This window comes from Octodon degus, unplaced genomic scaffold (genome assembly GCF_000260255.1).
Source record: "Octodon degus isolate 3935 unplaced genomic scaffold, OctDeg1.0 scaffold00007, whole genome shotgun sequence".
Lineage (NCBI taxonomy): Eukaryota > Metazoa > Chordata > Mammalia > Rodentia > Octodontidae > Octodon > Octodon degus.
In genome coordinates this window covers 33,594,346-33,612,716 of record NW_004524583.1, presented here as the reverse complement: position 1 = coordinate 33,612,716, position 18,371 = coordinate 33,594,346, and the positions used below count along the sequence as shown (strand labels likewise).

The window sequence follows — 18,371 nt, the reverse complement described above, 5'->3', positions numbered from 1 at the left end:
GAACCGAGGATTGAACTCAGGCCGTTGTGCTTGCCAGGCAAGCGCTTATTCTACTGAGCCATCTCCCTGGCCTCCTTATTTAATTTTTTGTTCAAGATAGGGTCTTGCTAAGTCACTAAATCACCCAGACTAGAAGTTGGGATCCTCCTGCCTCAGCCTCGCAGGATGGTAGGAGTACAGGTGTGTAACACTACTTTGACCTCCTGGGTCCGCTATGGCTCTACCCAGGCAGATCCGGGGGGCAGGCCAGTGCTGGCCCGTGGCTTCCCTTAGGCCCGGGAGGGAGAGCACTGCTGTTCAGGACAGTCTGTTATGCAGCTGGTGGGGTTGGCTAGACTGGACACTGAGTCTCTAGGGACTGAAGAGATTCTCCTAGGGGCAGGGGCCGGGGCCGGGGCCGGGGCCGGGGCAGGGACCAGGGCAGGGGCAGGGGCAGGGGCAGGGGCCAGGGCCGGGGCAGGGGCAGGGGCTCAGGCAGGGACAGGGGCAGGGGCCAGGGCCGGGGCTGGGGCTGGGGCAGCACATCGCAGACACTGAGTGGACCAGAGATTCAAAAGCAGAGCCAGAGACTGGGCGTGGTGGTGCTCGCCTGTAATCCCAGCTCTTGGGAGGCTGTAAAAAGGAGAATCACTACGAGTCCGATCTAGTAGTGAGACCCTGAATACCCTGCAGACCCTTCCCTAAAAATACAGAAAACAAAACACAACAAAACAAAAAAACAAAAGTGGACCCAGACCAGATACCCAGGACAGTGTCCTCAGGGAGCCCGGGCCCTGGAAGATATCACTCCATTTTTCGCAGAGCCTCTTCCAGGAGCCAGGCTTTGGGTTGGGCAAGAGGAAGAAAAAAGTCATCCAAGTTGTTTTTATTTTTTGGCTCAAATACAGGGGTGCTTTTTGGATTTTAGTTGTTACCAACATGTTAAAATGTGCACATTTCATATAAAAGTCCAGACTTCCGGCTTTTGAAAAGTCAGATTTCGAAGTGTGCAGGTTTGCATTCCCGTTGGCAGCAGGGTCTGAGGAGGAGCTGCCTATTTCACCTGGGACACAGTCTCCCTTCTCTGCGGTCCCCTCTTGGTTCCATACACTCCCCTTGTCCTGCCCCCAGGGCCTTCGGGTTTGAGAGCCTGTTTTGGACTTGTTTGCAGGCTTGGATAATTTGGCCATCTTTGAAGAAAGGATGTTATTGTTTCACCAAAGTTTTAAATGTCTCTGAGTCCCAATTACTTAGTGTTTTTTGTTTGCTTGTTCATTTGTTTTAAGAATGTCCCCAGCACCGGGGAGGCTGAAGCAAGATCACTTTGAGTTCAAGACCAGCCTGGGCTCCAGAGTGAGTTCAAGGCCAGCCTGAACTACATAGTGAAACCCTGTCTCAAAAAGAGAATAAATAGTAAAGAAAGTGTAAATTAAAAAGGTCTACCTGACAATTTGCGATGAAATGTCACCACTCATCAAGCATTAAGTTCTCAGAGCCCCCCCGGGGCGGGGCGGGGGGGGGAGCATTGCCCTGTGCTGTCAGTGCTGCTAGTCCCTGAAGGCTGTTGGGGTTAACAGCATTCTTGGGGCTGGGGAGATAGCACGGAGGATACGCGCCTGCCTGGCAAGTTGCAAGGTCCTGAGGTTGATCCCTGGTGCTGTGCCGGCCCCAGAACCCTGGGCACACCATGCTAGCCCCGAAATCAGGAATGGTGGTACACGCCTGTAATCCCAGCACTGGGGAAGCTGAAACAGGAGGATCATTGAACTGTGCAGTGAGACCCTGTATTGAGACCCTGTATCAAATTAAAAAAAAAAAAAAAAGCACTGTATGGAAGCTGGATGTGTAGCACACACCTAGAATCCCAGCCCTCGGGAAGGTGAGGCAGAGGACACCGAGTCGCAGTCCCGCCTGTGCTACACAGTGAGACTCTTCAAAAAACCTCAGAGTATTCTGTGTCGCTGCGGCACCAGCCGCATGGCAAGGGCTCAGCAGCCCTGTGAGGCACGCCTGGTCGTAGCTAAGAGGCCGAGAAGCGACACTGCGTGAAGCTCAGGACAAGCACAGTTTTCTCTCTCACGGCAGAAAGTTCTGTCTGACAGGCTACGCTGGAAAAATCGTCTTATCGTGAAGCTGAGGTTCATGTAGGTCAGGCACTAGGTAGCGTTTGGTCCTCCATGCAACCAAGCAGAAGAATTTTTGGTTTAGTTTCATTAATGAAAAAATGCCCCCCACTGCCCTTTTGAGACAATGAAGAGAAAGAAGTTTAAAACAAGATAAGGGCCCGGGAGATACAGTTCAGTAGAATAAGCGCTTGCCTGGCAAGCACAGGGTCCTGAGTTCAATCCCCGGTACTGAAAAAAAAAAAAAAAAAAAAAAAAAACAAGATAAACCTCACCACCTTACCTAACCCCAAAATAATCACTATCTTTTTTATTTAATCTCTTCTTAGTAAATAGTTAGGTGGGTTTTTTTGTTGTTGTTGCTTTTTCTCTTGGTGGAACTGGGGATTGAATTCAGGGCCTTGTCCTTGCCAGGCAAGCGCTTATTCTACTGAGCTATCTCCCCAGCCCCTTATAGTTAGGTTTTAATATATTTTTAAAACACAATTCTGGGGCCCGGGAGATGGCTCAGTAGAATAAGCACCTGCCTGGCAAGCACAAGGGCCTGAGTTCAATTCCTGGTTCCTCCCCCTTCCCCCTCCCAAAAAAAAACAACCCAAAAGCACAGTTCTTTTGATGTAGGGTCAAGTTGTATTTCTGACTTCCCTAACCTTCCTCTGCTGGTTTTTGGACTGTAAATCAGAGGGTTTTACTCAGGACGAGGTGGGGAATCCCACTTGGCAAGAGATGGTGGGGAATTATCCGGGGTGTAGGACTTGTGGGAAACTCACTTCTCTGAAATGACCCCAGTTTTCTGCCTTTCCTTTTCAACATTGCACAAGTGAGGTCGGTCAGTAGCCAAGGCCAGGCTGGGCTCTTTGCAGGCTGAGGTAGGGGAGCCCTCTGGTGGTTGAGAGAGAACCGGCCTTGTGGGGTGGGGGCTCATCTAGCCGGGCACCGCCTTCCCTTTTCTGATGCGGGCACCAAAGCCCAGAGGAAAGGCACTTGCCAAAGTCCCCCCACTGTGCCCCCAGCGAAGTGGGCCAGGCTCAGGGATCAGCCTCGCCCTCCCCTTTTTAGTAGTGGGACCATAAATAAGCAGTAGCACCCTTGGAACTCCAATTTCTCTCTCTCGGAAAAAAAAAAAAAAAAAAAAAAAAATGGATCTCCGGTAGTGGTAGGCTTGTGGGAATAAAATAACCTACATATGGGCTGGAGAGATGGCTCAGTGGTCTAAAGCACCTACTTGAAACAAGCTTGGCAAAGCACAGGGACCGCGGTTCGATCCCCCCAGCACCACATGCCAGCCAGCCCCACCCCCTGGTGAGCTGAGCTGGACACACACACACACACACACACACACACACACTAAATAAATGTAATAAAAATAAAATAATTTTTAAAAAAAGTAACCTACATAAATTGCTTAGCACAGAACACGCACCGTAGCCCACGCTGGCTCCTTCTCCAGTGACAGCGGAGATAGTTGCTGTGCACGGTAAGGGCTCGTGCTTGAACGGCCGCTTCAGTCAGCTGCTCCCCACCACAGCGTGACCCTCTGCTGGAGGAGCTGCTGTGACCCCTTTTGGCCGTCGAGAGGCTAGGGGTCCCAAGAGCAACGTGCAGCCTTCCCATCCCTGCCAGCTCTGCTCAGATGGCTCTCGCAGGGGTAGCCTCTGCCAACCAATAACAAGGAGGGTGGGCAGCAGTGATTTAGGGTTGGTGAGTAAGAAAATCAGTTCGCTCACCTAAGCTCTAAATCCGGTGTCCTTTTTCCATCCTAGTCCTAGACTGCAGCCCTCACTGATGTCCATGCCAGGCCTCAGGGCTGGGCACCCACTCCCCATCAGCACAGGGCAGGCCAGTAATCCCGGAAAGCCCCGGTGTGCTGTCCCGCTCTCACGTGCCCCGTCTGGGCTGGACCCTGTGCCTTCTGTCTGCCACACCCACCTGCCCCTTTCCCTGCCCATGGCTGGACCCAACCCTGTGTCCCCAGGCAAGTCAAGGGCCGGACTCCAAACCAAGCCCTGGACAAGCAACAGGCGGCTCAGTGACTGTGGCCCGAGGCAGCACAGGAGCTGGTTGGCTGCTTCCTGCAGATGCCCTCCAGAAAGGCATGGTTGCCTGCTTGAGACAAGTTCTGGCTGTGTTGCCCAGGCTGGCCTTGCTCTCCTATGTTCAAGTGAGCCTTCTGCCTCAGCCCTTGAGTAGCTGGCACACAACCCCACTGCAGGAAGGAGCACTGGGCTGAGACCCATGGGTCTAGCAGGGCAGTGAGCGGGACAGAGTGGATCTTGGCTTGGGGGCAGGGTGTACTCTGTGCTACCAAAGTCTGGCCTGCTGCCCTAACCCAGCAGTGACTCAGCCTAGTGGAAGAGTGCCCTGACCCATGCTTCTGGACTTGCTTTGGCAGGTGCAGCTGGTCCAGGATCCAGCAACTGGAGAGACATTCGTGGTGAAGGCAGGTGACACCCACCCCCTGCTGTGCTGCATCCCCCCCCCCCTTCCCAGAATGTGCGTCTGGAACCCGTGTGGCCTCCAACCCCAAAGCTGCTTATTTTCTAAGGCCCTGCCTTCAGGACAGACAGACACACACACACCCAAACTCTTTCTTGTCGGGGAGAGTGGACGACCCGGATTCCACAGAGGAATGAGGGTCAGGGACGGGTCAGGCATTGGTGGGAACTGGTGCTCCCCACGGTGCCTCCCACCTCTCAGCCGGGTGCACCTAAAGCCAGGGCCACATAGTCCCCTTGCAGCAGCAGCCTCTGGTCTGGCCGCAGCTGATGTACCTGGCCTTCCTCCTCCCAGAGTCTGCCCAGGTGCCTTGTGGCGAGCCGGGAGCGGCTGACCGTCATCCCTCACGGGGTCCCCTTCATGACCAAGCTGCTGCGGTACTTTGTGAGTGAGGACTCCATCTTCCTGCATCTGGAGTATGTACCAGGTGAGGGCACCTGTGATCGTCAGCGACTCTGGCCTCGGTGCTGTCCTCACAACCCCTTCCAAGTGCTGAGTCCTGAGGTGGTGGCTGGGACCAGATGGGCAGCACAGACTGGGGACCCTGGCTTATGGACGCCGGCGGCAGGATCAGGCCAGCATGGCATCTGTGTGGTCCCAAGGGGGCAGGCAAGCTGTCTACACATGTATGGGCAAGGGTTACCTAGCTGCCCCCGTGGCCGCCTTTCTCTCTCGGCTCTTCATTTTCCTGGTTGTGTTCATCTTCAAAGTGAACACAGCGAAGAGGTAGCCACTGAGGCTGTCAGGACAAGAAATGGCCCTGGAGCAGAGAGTGATGATCACAGCAATCTTTTTTAAAATGCGGCATCTTTGGGTTATGAATACAGTCATCGTAGGATCCTGGCCTGCCCTTTAAGGTGTTGCCAGGCTCCCTGAAGAGATTTAAAAATGCACACTTTGAATACTGGTGAACCCTCCCGCAAGACAAGGTCATTAACTATAAAGACTTCGTGTGTCCCTTCAGCACCTGCAGGGTGCAGCTGTGAGGGGAAGGAAGGGGGTGTTTCAGCCTGAAGGGTGAGAGGCAGCCAAGGCGAGGAAGCTGAGGAAGGCAGGACCCCCAGAAGGTGGAGAGGCCACCCTGAGATGGAAGGAGGCCAGAGTGGGGCTGGACCCGGGGTCCACAGCTTCTCCTTTCCCATGCTTGCTCCTCTGCCTGGCCCAGGAGGCACCCTCTGGTCACACCTGCCCTCCCAGGCGCAGCCCCAGCATCCTGGCCTCCGGTCTGGCTCCACACAGAAGACAGGGGCCCAGCTTAACACCCGCCTCAGCCTCCTGATCCCAGGACAGCTCTCCCAGGGCGACTCCATCACGCAGGACAGAGTCCCCCTGGTGCATCCTTGGACCTCTCAGTGCCTTCCACCAGCTGGGGAGGCCCTGTCCTTCAGGTCCCAGAGTGATCCTGAAAGTGAATCTATAGCCAGGACCAGCACCTCCTGCTCCTCGGACCTCACAAAAGCCCCAAGTGGCCCCTTGCGCCTGCAAGCCAGGCGGGCTTGCCAGAGCACAGACCCTGGGCCCCCCTGGGCGCTGCCCTGGGTTCGCGAGGGGGCCAGCCGGGTGCTGAGGGGCTGTGGCCAAGGTGGAGTCCGCAACCCTACGGCAGCAGACAGGCCCAGCCTGGCGTGCGGCTGGGCTGTCTGGAGTGTGAGGGAGGAGAAGGTGAAGCAGTGGGCAGCGGAGATGCTGGTGGCACTGGAGGCGCTGCATGAGCAGGGGGTGCTATGCCGGGATCTCAGCCCCCGGAACCTGCTCCTGGACCAGGCAGGTAGGCCCCTGACCACATGCCCCTGCCTGACAAGCCCTGAGGCAAGGGGACCCCCTGAGGTTACACACCGCTTCTCCCCCTCCCAAACCTTTTACACCACCCTGCCCATGTCTGGCGTTTGTCCCAGGAGTACCCATGACCTTTGGGTCCCCAGGGCCATGCCCTCAGGGAGACTCGGCCTACACAGCTCCTGGCTGCTGCCTGTCATTCCCAGGGGAAGCCCTGCCCTGCTTCCCCCACACCAGCTGCTCAGTGATGCTCTCGCCTTTGCCCCCTCATCTTCCCGTTCATGCTGGATGAGAAGGTCACCTCCGACTCACGTATTTTGGCCAGTGGTCAGAAGTGGAGCCCCAGTGCTGCAGGGAGGCTGTGGACCGCCTCTACAGTGCGCCAGGCAAGAGGGGGTCCCCAGACCTTGGGCACCTTTGTGTGGGTTGAGCCTGGGGGCTGAGCTTGATGGTGGTGTCCCAGGAGAATGCGGAGGCCCTGGAGTGAGGAGGGGCATGCTGTGTTCCTGCAGAGGTGGGTGGCATCACTGAGCTGACGGAAGCCTGTGACTGGTGGAGCTTCGGTGCAATACTGTACGAGCTGCTGACGGGAACGGTAAGAGGCCAGCAGATGCTGCTGGATAGGGGCAGCGGGCAAGTCCACGTGGTATCAGCTTCCTGGCTCTCTGGGACCTGGTCCTGGGGTGGGCATCCTGCTAGCTCACAAGCCGCAAGTCACCAGGCCACAGGCTTACCCAGCACCCTGCCACACTGCAGGCCATTGCTGATGACACGGTGAGAGCTGAGGTGGTGAGGAGAGGTAGCACCCACACCTGGGTTTAGACAGGGTAGGAATTAACACAGCCCTCTTTCCACGGAAGTCCCCAGGTCACCCCTAAACTTTGCTCCCTCACTCACTTCTCCCACCCATGCCCTCTGGGGCGAAAGCCCCCAGGTCTTAGCTGGAGAACAGGAGAGCTGCCCTGTGCAGAGCACAGCTCCGCCTGTACAGCTTCTGCTCAGGGGACAGGTTGGACCTGTGTCCTTTGCAGGAGCTCAGCGATGCATCGGAGTCCAGTCGGGCTGGGAAGCAAGGGTCAGGCCAAACCGCATTCGAGCAGGAAACAGGATGTGGGAGGTGTGACTGTCACAGGCTTGTCTCCTCTGTCACACTCCCAGGGCCCGCATGGCTTTCCTGGTCTCCCACCACCTCTGCTCTGCAGACCTTCTGGCCTCCCTGCAGCTGCACAGACCTCTGCTCTCGCAGGCTGCACTTCTGGGTGCGGAGTGCTCTCCTTTTCTGTTGCTAGATTCCAAGGGCACGAGAGCGGCAGGCCTAGCTTGCTGTTGGATGAGCAGCAGTCCATGGAGGCTTTGCTGGAAAGAGGCAAATTTCAGTGTTCCCTGTGCCGCCCTCATGGTGGTGCAAGCTCCATGCTTTTTATGAGCTTGCAGCCAGAGCCTCCGACCTTGGCTCAAACTATGAACTCAGCACAAGCCCCTTAATGCGTGTGTGAGGGACCTGTCTAGCAAGTCTGCCATGCAGACGATCCTGAGCAGAAGGAAGCCACCTGTGGAATGTGACCCAGGAACAGGGAACACCCCTGGCCACACCTGGAGAGTGGCTCTTCCTGGGGCTGCCTCCTCAGAGGCCCTGCTGTGTCCTCACAGGCACTGGCTCAGAGCCACCCCTCGGGGTTCCAGGCCCACACCCATCTCCAGCTGCCGGAGTGGCTCAGTCACCCAGCGGCCTCCCTGCTGACTGAGGTGAGCTTCAGTCTGGTCTAGGGGCAACTTTTTGGCCTGTGGGCAGGGGTGGGGGCACGGAATGCCACAACCATGTGTGAGCAATGGGCACTAAGCGGTGCTGAAGGGTAGTAGGGTTTCTGGAAGTTGGAGCCAAGCCATCACCAGTGTCCCCCCTATAAGTGATTTGTGGGCTGGGTTGGTGGGAGTGAGCACCCCCAAGGGCACTGTGTGGAGACCCCGGAAATGAGCCTGGGCTTCTTCCTGCCGGGAGCTGACCCACCTCTGCCTTTCCCTGCAGCTGCTGCGGTTTGACCCTGTGAGGCGTCTGGGCGCCCGAGGAGGTGGCATCAGCAAACTCAAGTCCCACCCCTTTTTCAGTGCTGTCCAGTGGAGCAGACTGGTGGGGTAAGAGGAGCATGGTGGGCGATGGAAAGCCACTGCCCATCACCCAGGCGGGGACGCAAGGCTCTCCTGCTCAGCTCCCTGTCCAGGCTGCAGCAGCAGCAGCAGCAGCAGCAGCGATCGCCACTGCTTCCAAATGGCTATCCAGGGAGGGCAGCGAGGCTCCCCAGGCTGTCCCTGTCAGCAGACCTCCATTGAGTGTGTGTACCTAGCACCTCCAACGCAGACCCACTGTGAGAGGGTGTGCTTTCTGGCGCACTCCCTCTGAACTGACCCCTGCTGTGCCTACCTCAAGGTTTTGACGCGCACTGCCATCTGGGGCATCTCAGGACACTGGTCCCGGGCTCAGTGGACCCACACTAGGGCTGTCTCTCTGCAGAGTGGGGGCGCAGGCTGGAGCACTCTCAGGCCTGTCTTGATTTCAGGCTCTGGGGAAGGGGGTGCACTGAGCACAGTCGAGTAGCACCGGGCTGGGAGAGTTCAGGCCGTTGTGCAGGCAGGTTTCTCTCAGGAGCTGGTTCTCTCCCTGCTGCGCTCTGGTCCTGAGCTTCCACTCACTGCCCGGAAACTTCACCCTCTCAGAATGAGAAACCCAAAAGTGTGTGCCTCAGAAACAACTCCCAGTCTGAAGGCTCCTCAGGACAAGCCCTAGAAGATGTGGAGCACAGCCTGCCACCACGACTCTCCTCAGTCTCTTAGCTGTCCCTGGGGCTTACCCATCTCCCAATAAAACCTGCTCCTCCACAGATGGCCTTGCCTCATGAATGTCGTGCACAGCCTCAAGGGGCAGATCAGAGTTCCCTCGGATGTGCTGTGCGAGCCCGGGACCTGCAGGGCAGCCATGGGAAGTGGCTCCTGGGTACTGGACTCCATGGGAAGGAAGAGCAGCTAGGCATGGTGGCACAGGCCTGTCACCCCAGCATTTGGGAGGCTAAGGCAGATGAGGCAGGAGGATCGCCGAGTTTGAAGTCAGCCTGAACTGGAGCAAGACCTGGCCTCAAAAACAACAGGTTAAGGGGCCGGGGAGATGGCTCAGTGGAATAAGTGCTTCCCTGGCAAGCACAAGGGCCTGAGTTCAATCCCTGGTTCTGGAAAAAAAAAACCAGGCTGAGTCCAGGTGCCTAGATGGGACCTGGGTTTAACCTTTAGTGACTCCATGGGAGATACTCGCTCCTGAGAAAACCAAGCCTCTAACAGCCTGCCAACCTCTAAGCTGTTCCTTCTGCTGTCACACTCCCAGTTCTCGACAGACCACTGCTTCATGAAGTGCGAGACACTTCTGGACACCATCAGCCCATCAGGCTACACACCTGGCTTTTCACTGGGGCTTCCGTTTTGTTTTTTGGTACTGGGAATTGAACTCAGGACCTTGCGCTTGCCAGGCATGCACCATGTCACTGAGCTATTGCCCCAGCCAAGGGCCTTCCATTTAGAGTACTGTTGGCCCAGCTCTGACGGAACTAGGTCAACCTTTCAAAAAAATGAGGCTGCTTTGGCTTACTAGAACGGAAGCTTTGACACACCAAGGCTGAGATCTGACAGGTAATTCTGAATTTTTTTTTTTTTTAATTTTAGGGAATAGTCTACAGGGTGTTCATGGTCTATTAGGTCGGTTTTGCAGTGATCTGTCTGTTTACAGTCTCCCAAGAGCTGGGATTACAGGTGCATGCCATCACGCCCAGTCTCAATTGCTATCTCTGCGCCCTAGGGTCAGGGCTGGCAAGGCAGGCTGGGGGATCAAACCCCTGGCCTCTGCACCGGCTTGCAGGTGCCTTAATCCGCTGAGTTATTTGGCTCACCTGTTTTTTCCTAAAATCCTTTTCATGAGTCCATTGTTCCCCCTTTCCTTTTTACAAGCTGTAGTGCTACACTTTATGACCTATTTCCTTTGCCACAGTATAGTTTTTTTTTTTTTTTGGCGGAACTGGGGATTGAACTCAGGCCCTTGCACTTGCCAGGGAAGCACTTATTTCACTGAGCCATCTCCTGGCCCTGCACAGTTTCATTTTAAGGCAATCAACAGATAAGGGTTCCATGTGGAAATGCAGGGTACACCTCAAGCTGGACTCCGTTATCATACCTGTCCCTGCCATCAGTCTACAGGAGCTTCCAACACCGTCTGCTGACCCTCACAGACCCATGCTCAGGGGAGTCACCTTCCTTTACCCATCGTGACTGGAGCACTGGCACATACAGGATCAGACCCAAAGGACATCTTGGGATGTCTCACTTCCCCAATTCATCCCAGAGGTAAGGTGAGCCCCCACAAAAGCACATCCGCCTGCTGCAATCTGAGGGGACCTGGCAAAACGCCACTTTTCCTGAAGAGTTTGTTCTGCCAGGCTCATGGGCCCCGTGAAGAACCCTGTGCCACCGTAAAGCTTGCTCAGCCGGCAAGGGGGCTCTGCCTCCTGCAGTACAGTGGCCCAGGGGACAGCCAGGACGCTATGTGGCTTTCAGAGCTAACAACACTCCTGTAGCGGCGGTGGCAGGCACTCATACCTGTTATCAAAAGGAGCACAAGATGCAGGACCCCCGTGTGAGAATATTTGCCCTTTAATTTTCACTCAAAGTCAGTTTCTTTAAATATTTCTGTTACCAGCCTTGCACGGTGAGGACAGAGCAGTGACGCGGCAGGCACACAGCACCGGCCCCTCCCCTCCCGCCCTTGCCTGGGCTCCCAGTGGCACAGGCCGGTGCAGCAGCCACAGGCCTGGCGTAGCACATACAAAGCCATGAAGCCCAGCAGCTTTCACAAGACACTTGTATTTAACCATGCTCTAAGGAATTTCAATGACTGCACGGACCCACTTTACCACAGGCACCGACACCCCAGGCCAGGGCCCGCCACATCCCACCCTCCCAACCTGTGTCCTGCACGGGAAGTCACAACATGAGGGAGAGCGGCATCTCGGTCCAGGTGATCAGAGCTGGCCGGAGGATGCCTCCCATCCCAAGTGCTGTCCTACTGCCCTAGGTGCTAACATCTAGGTGCCAGCGTCCACTCTCAGCAGAAGGATGCACTAGGGTGGCTGCCGGCAGCCTGTGAGGGTCAGCAAGACCACGGTTGCGTGTGAGTACACCAAGGTGAGGTTTCCTGGTGGGAGTGTGTGGCCAGACCTGGGTTCCACTCCCTTCTCTGACTGTGGTGACTTCATGGGGACTCTGCCCCACCCCCCGCCAGCATAGCCCCCACCCGCATTCCCCTGGCCTGTGCTTCCTGGAAGAGGTAGAAGAGGCATCTTGAAGTCAGTGACAACTGGAGATGACGCTGCCATTCAAGAAGCAAAGCAGCAGCTCTTTGCCTGCATTCAATACCTCCACACAGGTGGCATCTGGTGAGCATGTACACAGCCAGGAAAGATGGAAACTGTCACATGGTCCCCAGTGGTTTCACTATGGTACATGGTAGTGGGGAGAGGCAAAATCATCTTTGCGGAGGGCTAACAAAAGAAAAGCGAGAATATTAATGAGCATCCGCTACAGTTCTCTCTCAAGCCTAAGCGAGAAGGTATCTGAAGGCAAGAGAAGGGCGTGAGAGTCTGGCTGCGATAACAAAAGATCTGTGATGCTGGTTACACAGTGCCCTGGCTTCCTTGCCTGCGGCCAATAGGAGGTGCCTGCCTGGGACCCGTGGGGGACAGGGAGAAGTCTGGCTTTCAGTTCCTGCACGATTGATTCGTAGGGCGTGTGGCCTCCTCCTAAATGTCCAGGAGGAGGACTCTGGGATCCTCTACTGCTGCCTTGATTTTTCGGAGGAAAGTCACAGCCTCTCTGCCATCAATGAGCCGGTGGTCGTAGGTCAGTGCCACGAACATCATAGGCCGCACCTCCACCTGCGGAGGAGAGGGAGATGAGGCTACGCATGGGGCAGCTCCTGCTGCCAAAGCCTTTCCTACTAATGTCACTTCTGGACACTTGGGACAATTCAAAGACCAACCTTTACCCCAGGTGCAAAGTTCCCCTACTCAGAAAAGAAGTTTAAACAAGAAACAACTTTGCCTTCCAACTACTCCATAATCTGCAAAAAAGGTTTTCTCTTCAGTTTCAGCTGCCTGCAGTAGGTGCATTCCAGTTACAACTTAATCACTTTTAAAGAGCCGAGAATCACACCCCGCCTTGTGCATGCTAGACCAGCACTCTACCACTGAGGCACATCTCCACCCTAGAGGTAAATTTTAAAAAATAATTTGTAGGTCCCACAAATCTGACACTCTATGCAAAGGTGGGTGTAAGGCCCCTTTCAAGGGACATGGGAATGGGGATTTGGCTCAGCGGTAGAATGCTTGCTTAGCAAGGTGGAAGCCCTGCATTCTACAACAAAAACAAACAAAAAAAATTCAATCAAGGGACAAGATCTAAAGTTTTTGCATTCACAAAGAGTTAATGATCCAAAATGCTTCTAAACATGTCTCAGAAAGCTTTTTTTCTACTAATCTTTTTTTTTTTTTTTTTTTTTTTTACAGTCTTAGTTTAAGTCTTGAACTCATTCTGTAGCCCACGCTGGTCCTGACCTTATGGTGATCCCCCTGCCTCAGCCTCTTGAGTGCTGCGATTATAGGTGTGCACCACCACACCTATCATTTAGGAACTAGCTCAAGCCCCTTTGACCTCATTTCTTGACTGCCAGAAAACTTCTATGCTGATCACACAACTGCGCAGCGCATCAACTGCTGCGCTTTCCCCTCCCACTGCCCAGGAGCGAGGGAGCTCTCTACCTCTCCCTCAGTCCGCAGCGCGAATGCAGCATACTGATGCTCCCAAGGAAAGTGTCACTTCAGCTGCAAGGTTCTCAAGCTTCTCAGGCACAGCAGAACTGTCTGCATGTCTGCTTCTGAGGCTTTGGGAAACGGTCTGAGAATCTGCATCTCTAACAAGTTCCACTGGTTCAGAGATAACAATTTTAGAATCAGCATCTGAGTTATTAATTAGAAACTGAAGGGCTGGCGAGATAGCTCAGCTGATCAAAGCACCTGCTTAGGCAGAGGCAAGGGCCAAAGGACCCCTCCCCCGGCCCCACCCCAGGGGCATGATGAGACTGCAACTGAGACTGGGCATGCTGGCACATGCCTGTAATTCCAGCGCTTGGGAGGCTGGAAAACAGGAAGGATCACAAGTCCGATCTGTGTAGTGAGACCCTGGCAACCCTGTACTAAATACATTTAAAAAAAAAAAAGAAACTAAGAGATGCAACTTAGGCTTAAAATTATACTGCTTTATAATAAGCATTTCAATTACTTCTTACCAGCAGGTAGCTAATAAGACCTTAGAAGTGAGGGTTCCTACCTTGCCACCCACAGCCACTGGCCTGTCAAAAATGGCGTGCATGCCAAGGATGGCAGACTGAGGAGGGTTGATGATGGGTGTTCCGAAGAGCGAGCCAAACACGCCCCCGTTGCTAATAGTGAAGGTACCACCATCCATATCTTCAATAGCAAGTTCATTCTTTCGGGCCTAACAACACAAAATTCAGAATTGAAACAGTAGGCCAACCCAAGTTCTTTCACCCAAAGAAAGTCAATCTTTGAAAGCTGTATCTGATATATACTGACAACTCTGGCTTCCACATGACAGACATTCAGCTGAGTAGACTAACTGGTGCTGCACTGGAGAAGAGGCATGACTTCAGCCCACCCTGTTTCCCCCAGCAAGTCTCTGGGAAGCTCTCAGTCACACAAGGATAGCAGGCTATGCTGGATACGTGTACATAGCTCTTAAGGGCTGCCACCTTTCTTGGCAACTAGAAACTTCTTAGGAAACAAGTGGGAGTAAAGCTCCCAGCTGGTGAACACAGCCTTCTGCAGGCTCTCTGTTCTGCCCAGAGCTCAAACACATCCTTCTTCCAACTTTACCTTTTCTCCCAGTTCACTGATGGTTCGTTCAATATCTGCATAATTCATAGTTTCCACATTCCTGATGACAGGAACCACCAGACCCTAAAGAAAGAGAATTCTTTAGTTGCAAGTTAATGGTATCCTTTATAGTTAAACTTCCTTGATTCAAGCTAATGTTCTCCCTTACTCAGAACACCTCTATTACTCACTGCAATTAAAAGTAAGCCTTGGGGCCGGGGAGATGGCTCAGTGGAATAAGTGCTTCCCTGGCAAGCACAAGGGCCTGAGTTCAATCAAAAAAAAAAAAAAAGTAAGCCTAAGGTATTTAGGCTTGACGTTAAGAATGTAGCATGGTTTAAAAAAAAACAAATAAACAACAACAAAAAAAACCCCACAATTATAAACTACCTCTTAAAAATATAGAATTATAGGGTGGGGGATATTGCTCAGTAGAATAAGCATTTGCTTGGCAAGTGCAGGGTCTTGAGTTCAATCCTCTGTACCACAAAAAAAAAAAAAAAAATTGATCTCTCCCTCCCACAGGACCTGCTGCTCCACAGCTACACTTAGGACCCTAATGAGCACATCTGCCTCCTGCCCGACATACCCGAGGAGTGGCCACCGCAACGCTGATGTCAATGTAGTCCCGATACACGATCTCTCTGGTTGCATCATCAATCACTACAAGAGAAAACATGCATCACACACACTGCCCCAAGCAAGGGCTACTGAACTAACATTTATTTGCACTGACAGTAAGAACCTGCAGTATGGCCGGCTGACCCCAGCCCTAACCCTAACACACTCAGCCAACAAGAACATCTCCCAAGCCCCTTGCTGGCCCCAGAGCGTGGCAGCAATGTCCATTTCTGGCAGCCCGCAGAAGGGCTCGCAAACTGGCCCCCAGAGTATGAATGCACTGCGTTCTGGCCAACTATCCCTACTCGTGTCCTCCCCTAGCAGAGAACGTGCTCCCCAAGGACAAACCAGCAAAGGAGACAGGCTTAGAGATGCCACCCACTCTTGCTTCCCACTCTCAACAACAGGAAAGGGGAGCCTCTCACCAAGAAATCAGGAGGAGCCTGGGCAGTACCACCTTTAACTATGTCAGTGTGAGACAGTAAGCCAGAAGCTGACCATTTTTATCTAGCATTCATGAGAAAATAAAGCTTGAAACTCCTTCCCACAGAAAGAGTCTATGTTTAGTATTAGACAAGGCACCAAGGAAAGCATATAAAATGAACAGAGGCCAAGAGAACTTCGACAGACACCAGCCACAAGTGTGTGCAGGCAAAAGAAAGGAGGCTCAGGGAAAAGACAAAGGAAAACCAGTCAAGAAGACGTGAGAACGTGAGAAACAAAATGAACACAACGGGCAAAGCTGAGGAAACCAGAGGAAACCCTTCTACCAAGTAGAGCACAGTACTCTGAGGAAAGGCTTGGGCCCACATTTCTAGATCTCTTGCTGAGGACTGCAGAAGTGTCACTGACCCCTCCTCCCTAGCTTTCCAGAGAACACAGACATGTCTCAACACAGAAATAAAAGGTTGTGAGGTTAGCATGTCAGTGATGTGGGTGGTTAAAAACAAACAAACAAACAAAAAACTAGTACCAAGTCTGTAAGAGTCCAAGCCCAAGACTTCCCAAAGAGGCTCACCTCAAAGGGATCAGAGCTCAACCTGCAGCCTATGTCAGGTATGGAATCAGACCCCAAGGTAACAGGACCCATCAGAGGGTGGGCAGGGAGCTTGGGACAGCAGGCCATAAGCTCCTATCCCAGCATGAGGCAGTCTGGAGAAACAGCTAAAACACCTGCCATACTGTTAACTGGAAAGAGAAAACTGCTCTGCTCAGATTGTGGGAAGGCAGTAACCATAATGGCATTTCAGGAAGGTAAATCAGTGACTCCCTGGGGAAACTGGCCCTATTGCCAGTCAGGAAATGGCAAGGCGCAGTGTACTAACCCTAGTGTCAGAACAGTCTGTGTTCGCATGCCTATCTCCCAAGACAACAGCCACCCTGGCCACAGGAACCTCACCTGCATTTACAACCGGCTGCTCCTGCAAGGCAAAGGCCGAGGCCTTCACAAACGCAGACATGAAGCCCAGTTTGAGGTTATGTTTTTTTAGGAAAGCGTCCTTGTGCCGAGCTCTCATTTCCTGGATGTTACTGTGAAAATATGTTACACAAAAGAAGGTGACCACAAAAGCAGTTTTGATTCTTTTACCTTTTTGTGAGTTTCTACCCATTTATACACCTAGTGAGCTTTGCCCTATTCTGGACCATCTACCAAAGCTCAAACTTTGAAATATGTCAATAAAGATCAAGTCAACACAGCAACCTTGTTCTTTCACAAAAACTGAACATAAAAAAAGTTAGGGACAAACTGGATGGACTGGTACACAACTGCAGTCCCACCACTCTGGCAGGCTGAAGCAGGAGGACTGCAGATCTGAGACCAGCCTAGGCAGCTAGGCAAATCAGCATGACCTCGGCTGAAAAAATTTTTTAGAAGGGGAAGAATCATGGGGCTGGAGAGATGGCTCAGTGGTCTAAAGCACCTACTTAAAACAAGCTTGGCAGAGCATCAGGGACTGCGGTTCAATCCCCCAGCACCACATGCCAGCCAGCCCCGCCCCCTGGTGGGCTGAGCTGGCCACACACACACCTCTCTCTAATGTAAAATAAATAAAAATATTAAAAAAAAAAAAAAAGAAGTCATAGATTTCAATAATAAAATAAAGGCGCAAAGGAGTGATCACAATAGTATACCAGCATCCTTGCCCTGGATGAGGGGGTGAGAAAGCATTTCAGGCTGGGGTGAAACCATGAGCTGTCCAGTTAATGCTTAGAGTTTTTATTCTGACTAACTTTATATGCTAATATCTATAATCTCAGCAACAACACTAAGGACAGCAATGTACAATATAACAACCATGGTTAAATGTCTTTCACCTTGTTTTATTTTTATTTTTTATTTTTTGGTGGAACCGGCGATTGAACTTAGGCCCTTGTGCTTACCAGGCAAGCGCTTATTCTACTGAGCCATCTCCCCGGCCCCTTTACCTTGCTTTAGAGAAAGGCATTTAACCATGCCTTATTTATTATTGTGGGAAGGCAGTAACCATAGTGGCATTTCAGGAAGTGACTTCCCCAGTGACTCCCTGGGGAAACTGGCCCTACTTCCACAGTTAGGAAATGGAAAGGCGCAGTGTACTAACCCTAAAGTGTCAGAACAGTCTGTGTTCGCACAGACTGTAGTGTCTTATTATTATAGTCTCTTTAAATAAAAAGTGAAAAGGACAAGGAAAAAAAATAAGGTTTATTGAAAGGAAGAGTTACTGTTTAATTTTTTGATCAATCTTGTATACCTGTATCTAACAATGTGAGTAACAAATGTGATAACAATACATAACAACTATTAATTTTCTATAGTTGTTTGGAAATTTTGTATCATTTGTATTGTTTTATACTGCTTTGTTTCTGTCTTTGTTCTTGTTGTTTTTGTTTTCCTTCTTTAAAAAAATGATAGGGCCGGCCAAATAGCTCAGCAGATTAAAGGGCCTGCAAGGGCTAGGGAGATGGCTCAGTAGATTAAGTACTTCCCTGGCAAGTGGAAGGGGCTGAGTTCAATCACCGGTTCCGCCAAAATAAATAAATTAATTAATTTAAAGTGCCTGCAAGCAGGGGCCAGGATTTGATTCCCAGGCCTTCCATGCCAGCCCCACCCCTGGGGCATGCTGAGATGGCAATTGAGACTGGGCGTGGTGAGGCACACCTGTAATCCCAGCACTTGGGAGGCTGTAAACAGGAGAATCACTATGAGTCTGGTCTAGTAATGAGACCCCGAACACCTTTTAGATCCTTTTCATATAGATCCTTCTCATATAATACAGAAAAACAATAAAGAAAAGAAAAATTAAAAAAAAAAAATAGGGCTGGTGAGATGGCTCAGTGGTCTAAAGCACCTACTTAGAACATGCTTAACAAAGCACAGGGACCACGGTTCAATCCCCCAGCACCACATGCCAGC

The 18,371-nt window shown here is 52.4% G+C and overlaps 2 protein-coding genes across 4 annotated transcripts in view; one reads left to right on the top strand and one right to left on the bottom strand.

Moving 5' to 3' along the window:
• Rps6kl1 (ribosomal protein S6 kinase like 1) overlaps positions 1 to 8,542 on the top strand; it is a 14,104-nt gene extending 5,562 nt beyond the window's left edge. For 2 of the 3 annotated variants that reach the window (XM_023700818.1, XM_004624864.2), the window contains 7 exons: positions 4,495 to 4,542; positions 4,893 to 5,025; positions 5,764 to 6,366; positions 6,671 to 6,760; positions 6,887 to 6,969; positions 8,025 to 8,120; positions 8,401 to 8,542. In XM_023700818.1, coding sequence (XP_023556586.1) covers positions 4,495 to 4,542; positions 4,893 to 5,025; positions 5,764 to 6,366; positions 6,671 to 6,760; positions 6,887 to 6,969; positions 8,025 to 8,120; positions 8,401 to 8,511 — 1,164 coding nt within the window. In that variant the 3' untranslated portion in view covers positions 8,512 to 8,542. Of the gene's footprint in view, positions 1 to 4,494; positions 4,543 to 4,892; positions 5,026 to 5,763; positions 6,367 to 6,553; positions 6,761 to 6,886; positions 6,970 to 8,024; positions 8,121 to 8,400 lie in introns of those variants that run through there. The other variant, XM_023700823.1, reaches the window with a different exon arrangement.
• A 2,495-nt stretch (positions 8,543 to 11,037) lies between these two features.
• The window catches only part of Dlst (dihydrolipoamide S-succinyltransferase), a 32,398-nt gene continuing 25,064 nt past the window's right edge, over positions 11,038 to 18,371 (bottom strand). The window contains exons 11-15 of the mRNA XM_023703540.1: positions 16,377 to 16,507; positions 14,946 to 15,019; positions 14,357 to 14,440; positions 13,791 to 13,958; positions 11,038 to 12,340 (exon numbers count right to left, since the gene is read on the bottom strand). Coding sequence (XP_023559308.1) covers positions 12,206 to 12,340; positions 13,791 to 13,958; positions 14,357 to 14,440; positions 14,946 to 15,019; positions 16,377 to 16,507 — 592 coding nt within the window. The 3' untranslated portion in view covers positions 11,038 to 12,205. The remainder of the gene's footprint in view (positions 12,341 to 13,790; positions 13,959 to 14,356; positions 14,441 to 14,945; positions 15,020 to 16,376; positions 16,508 to 18,371) is intronic.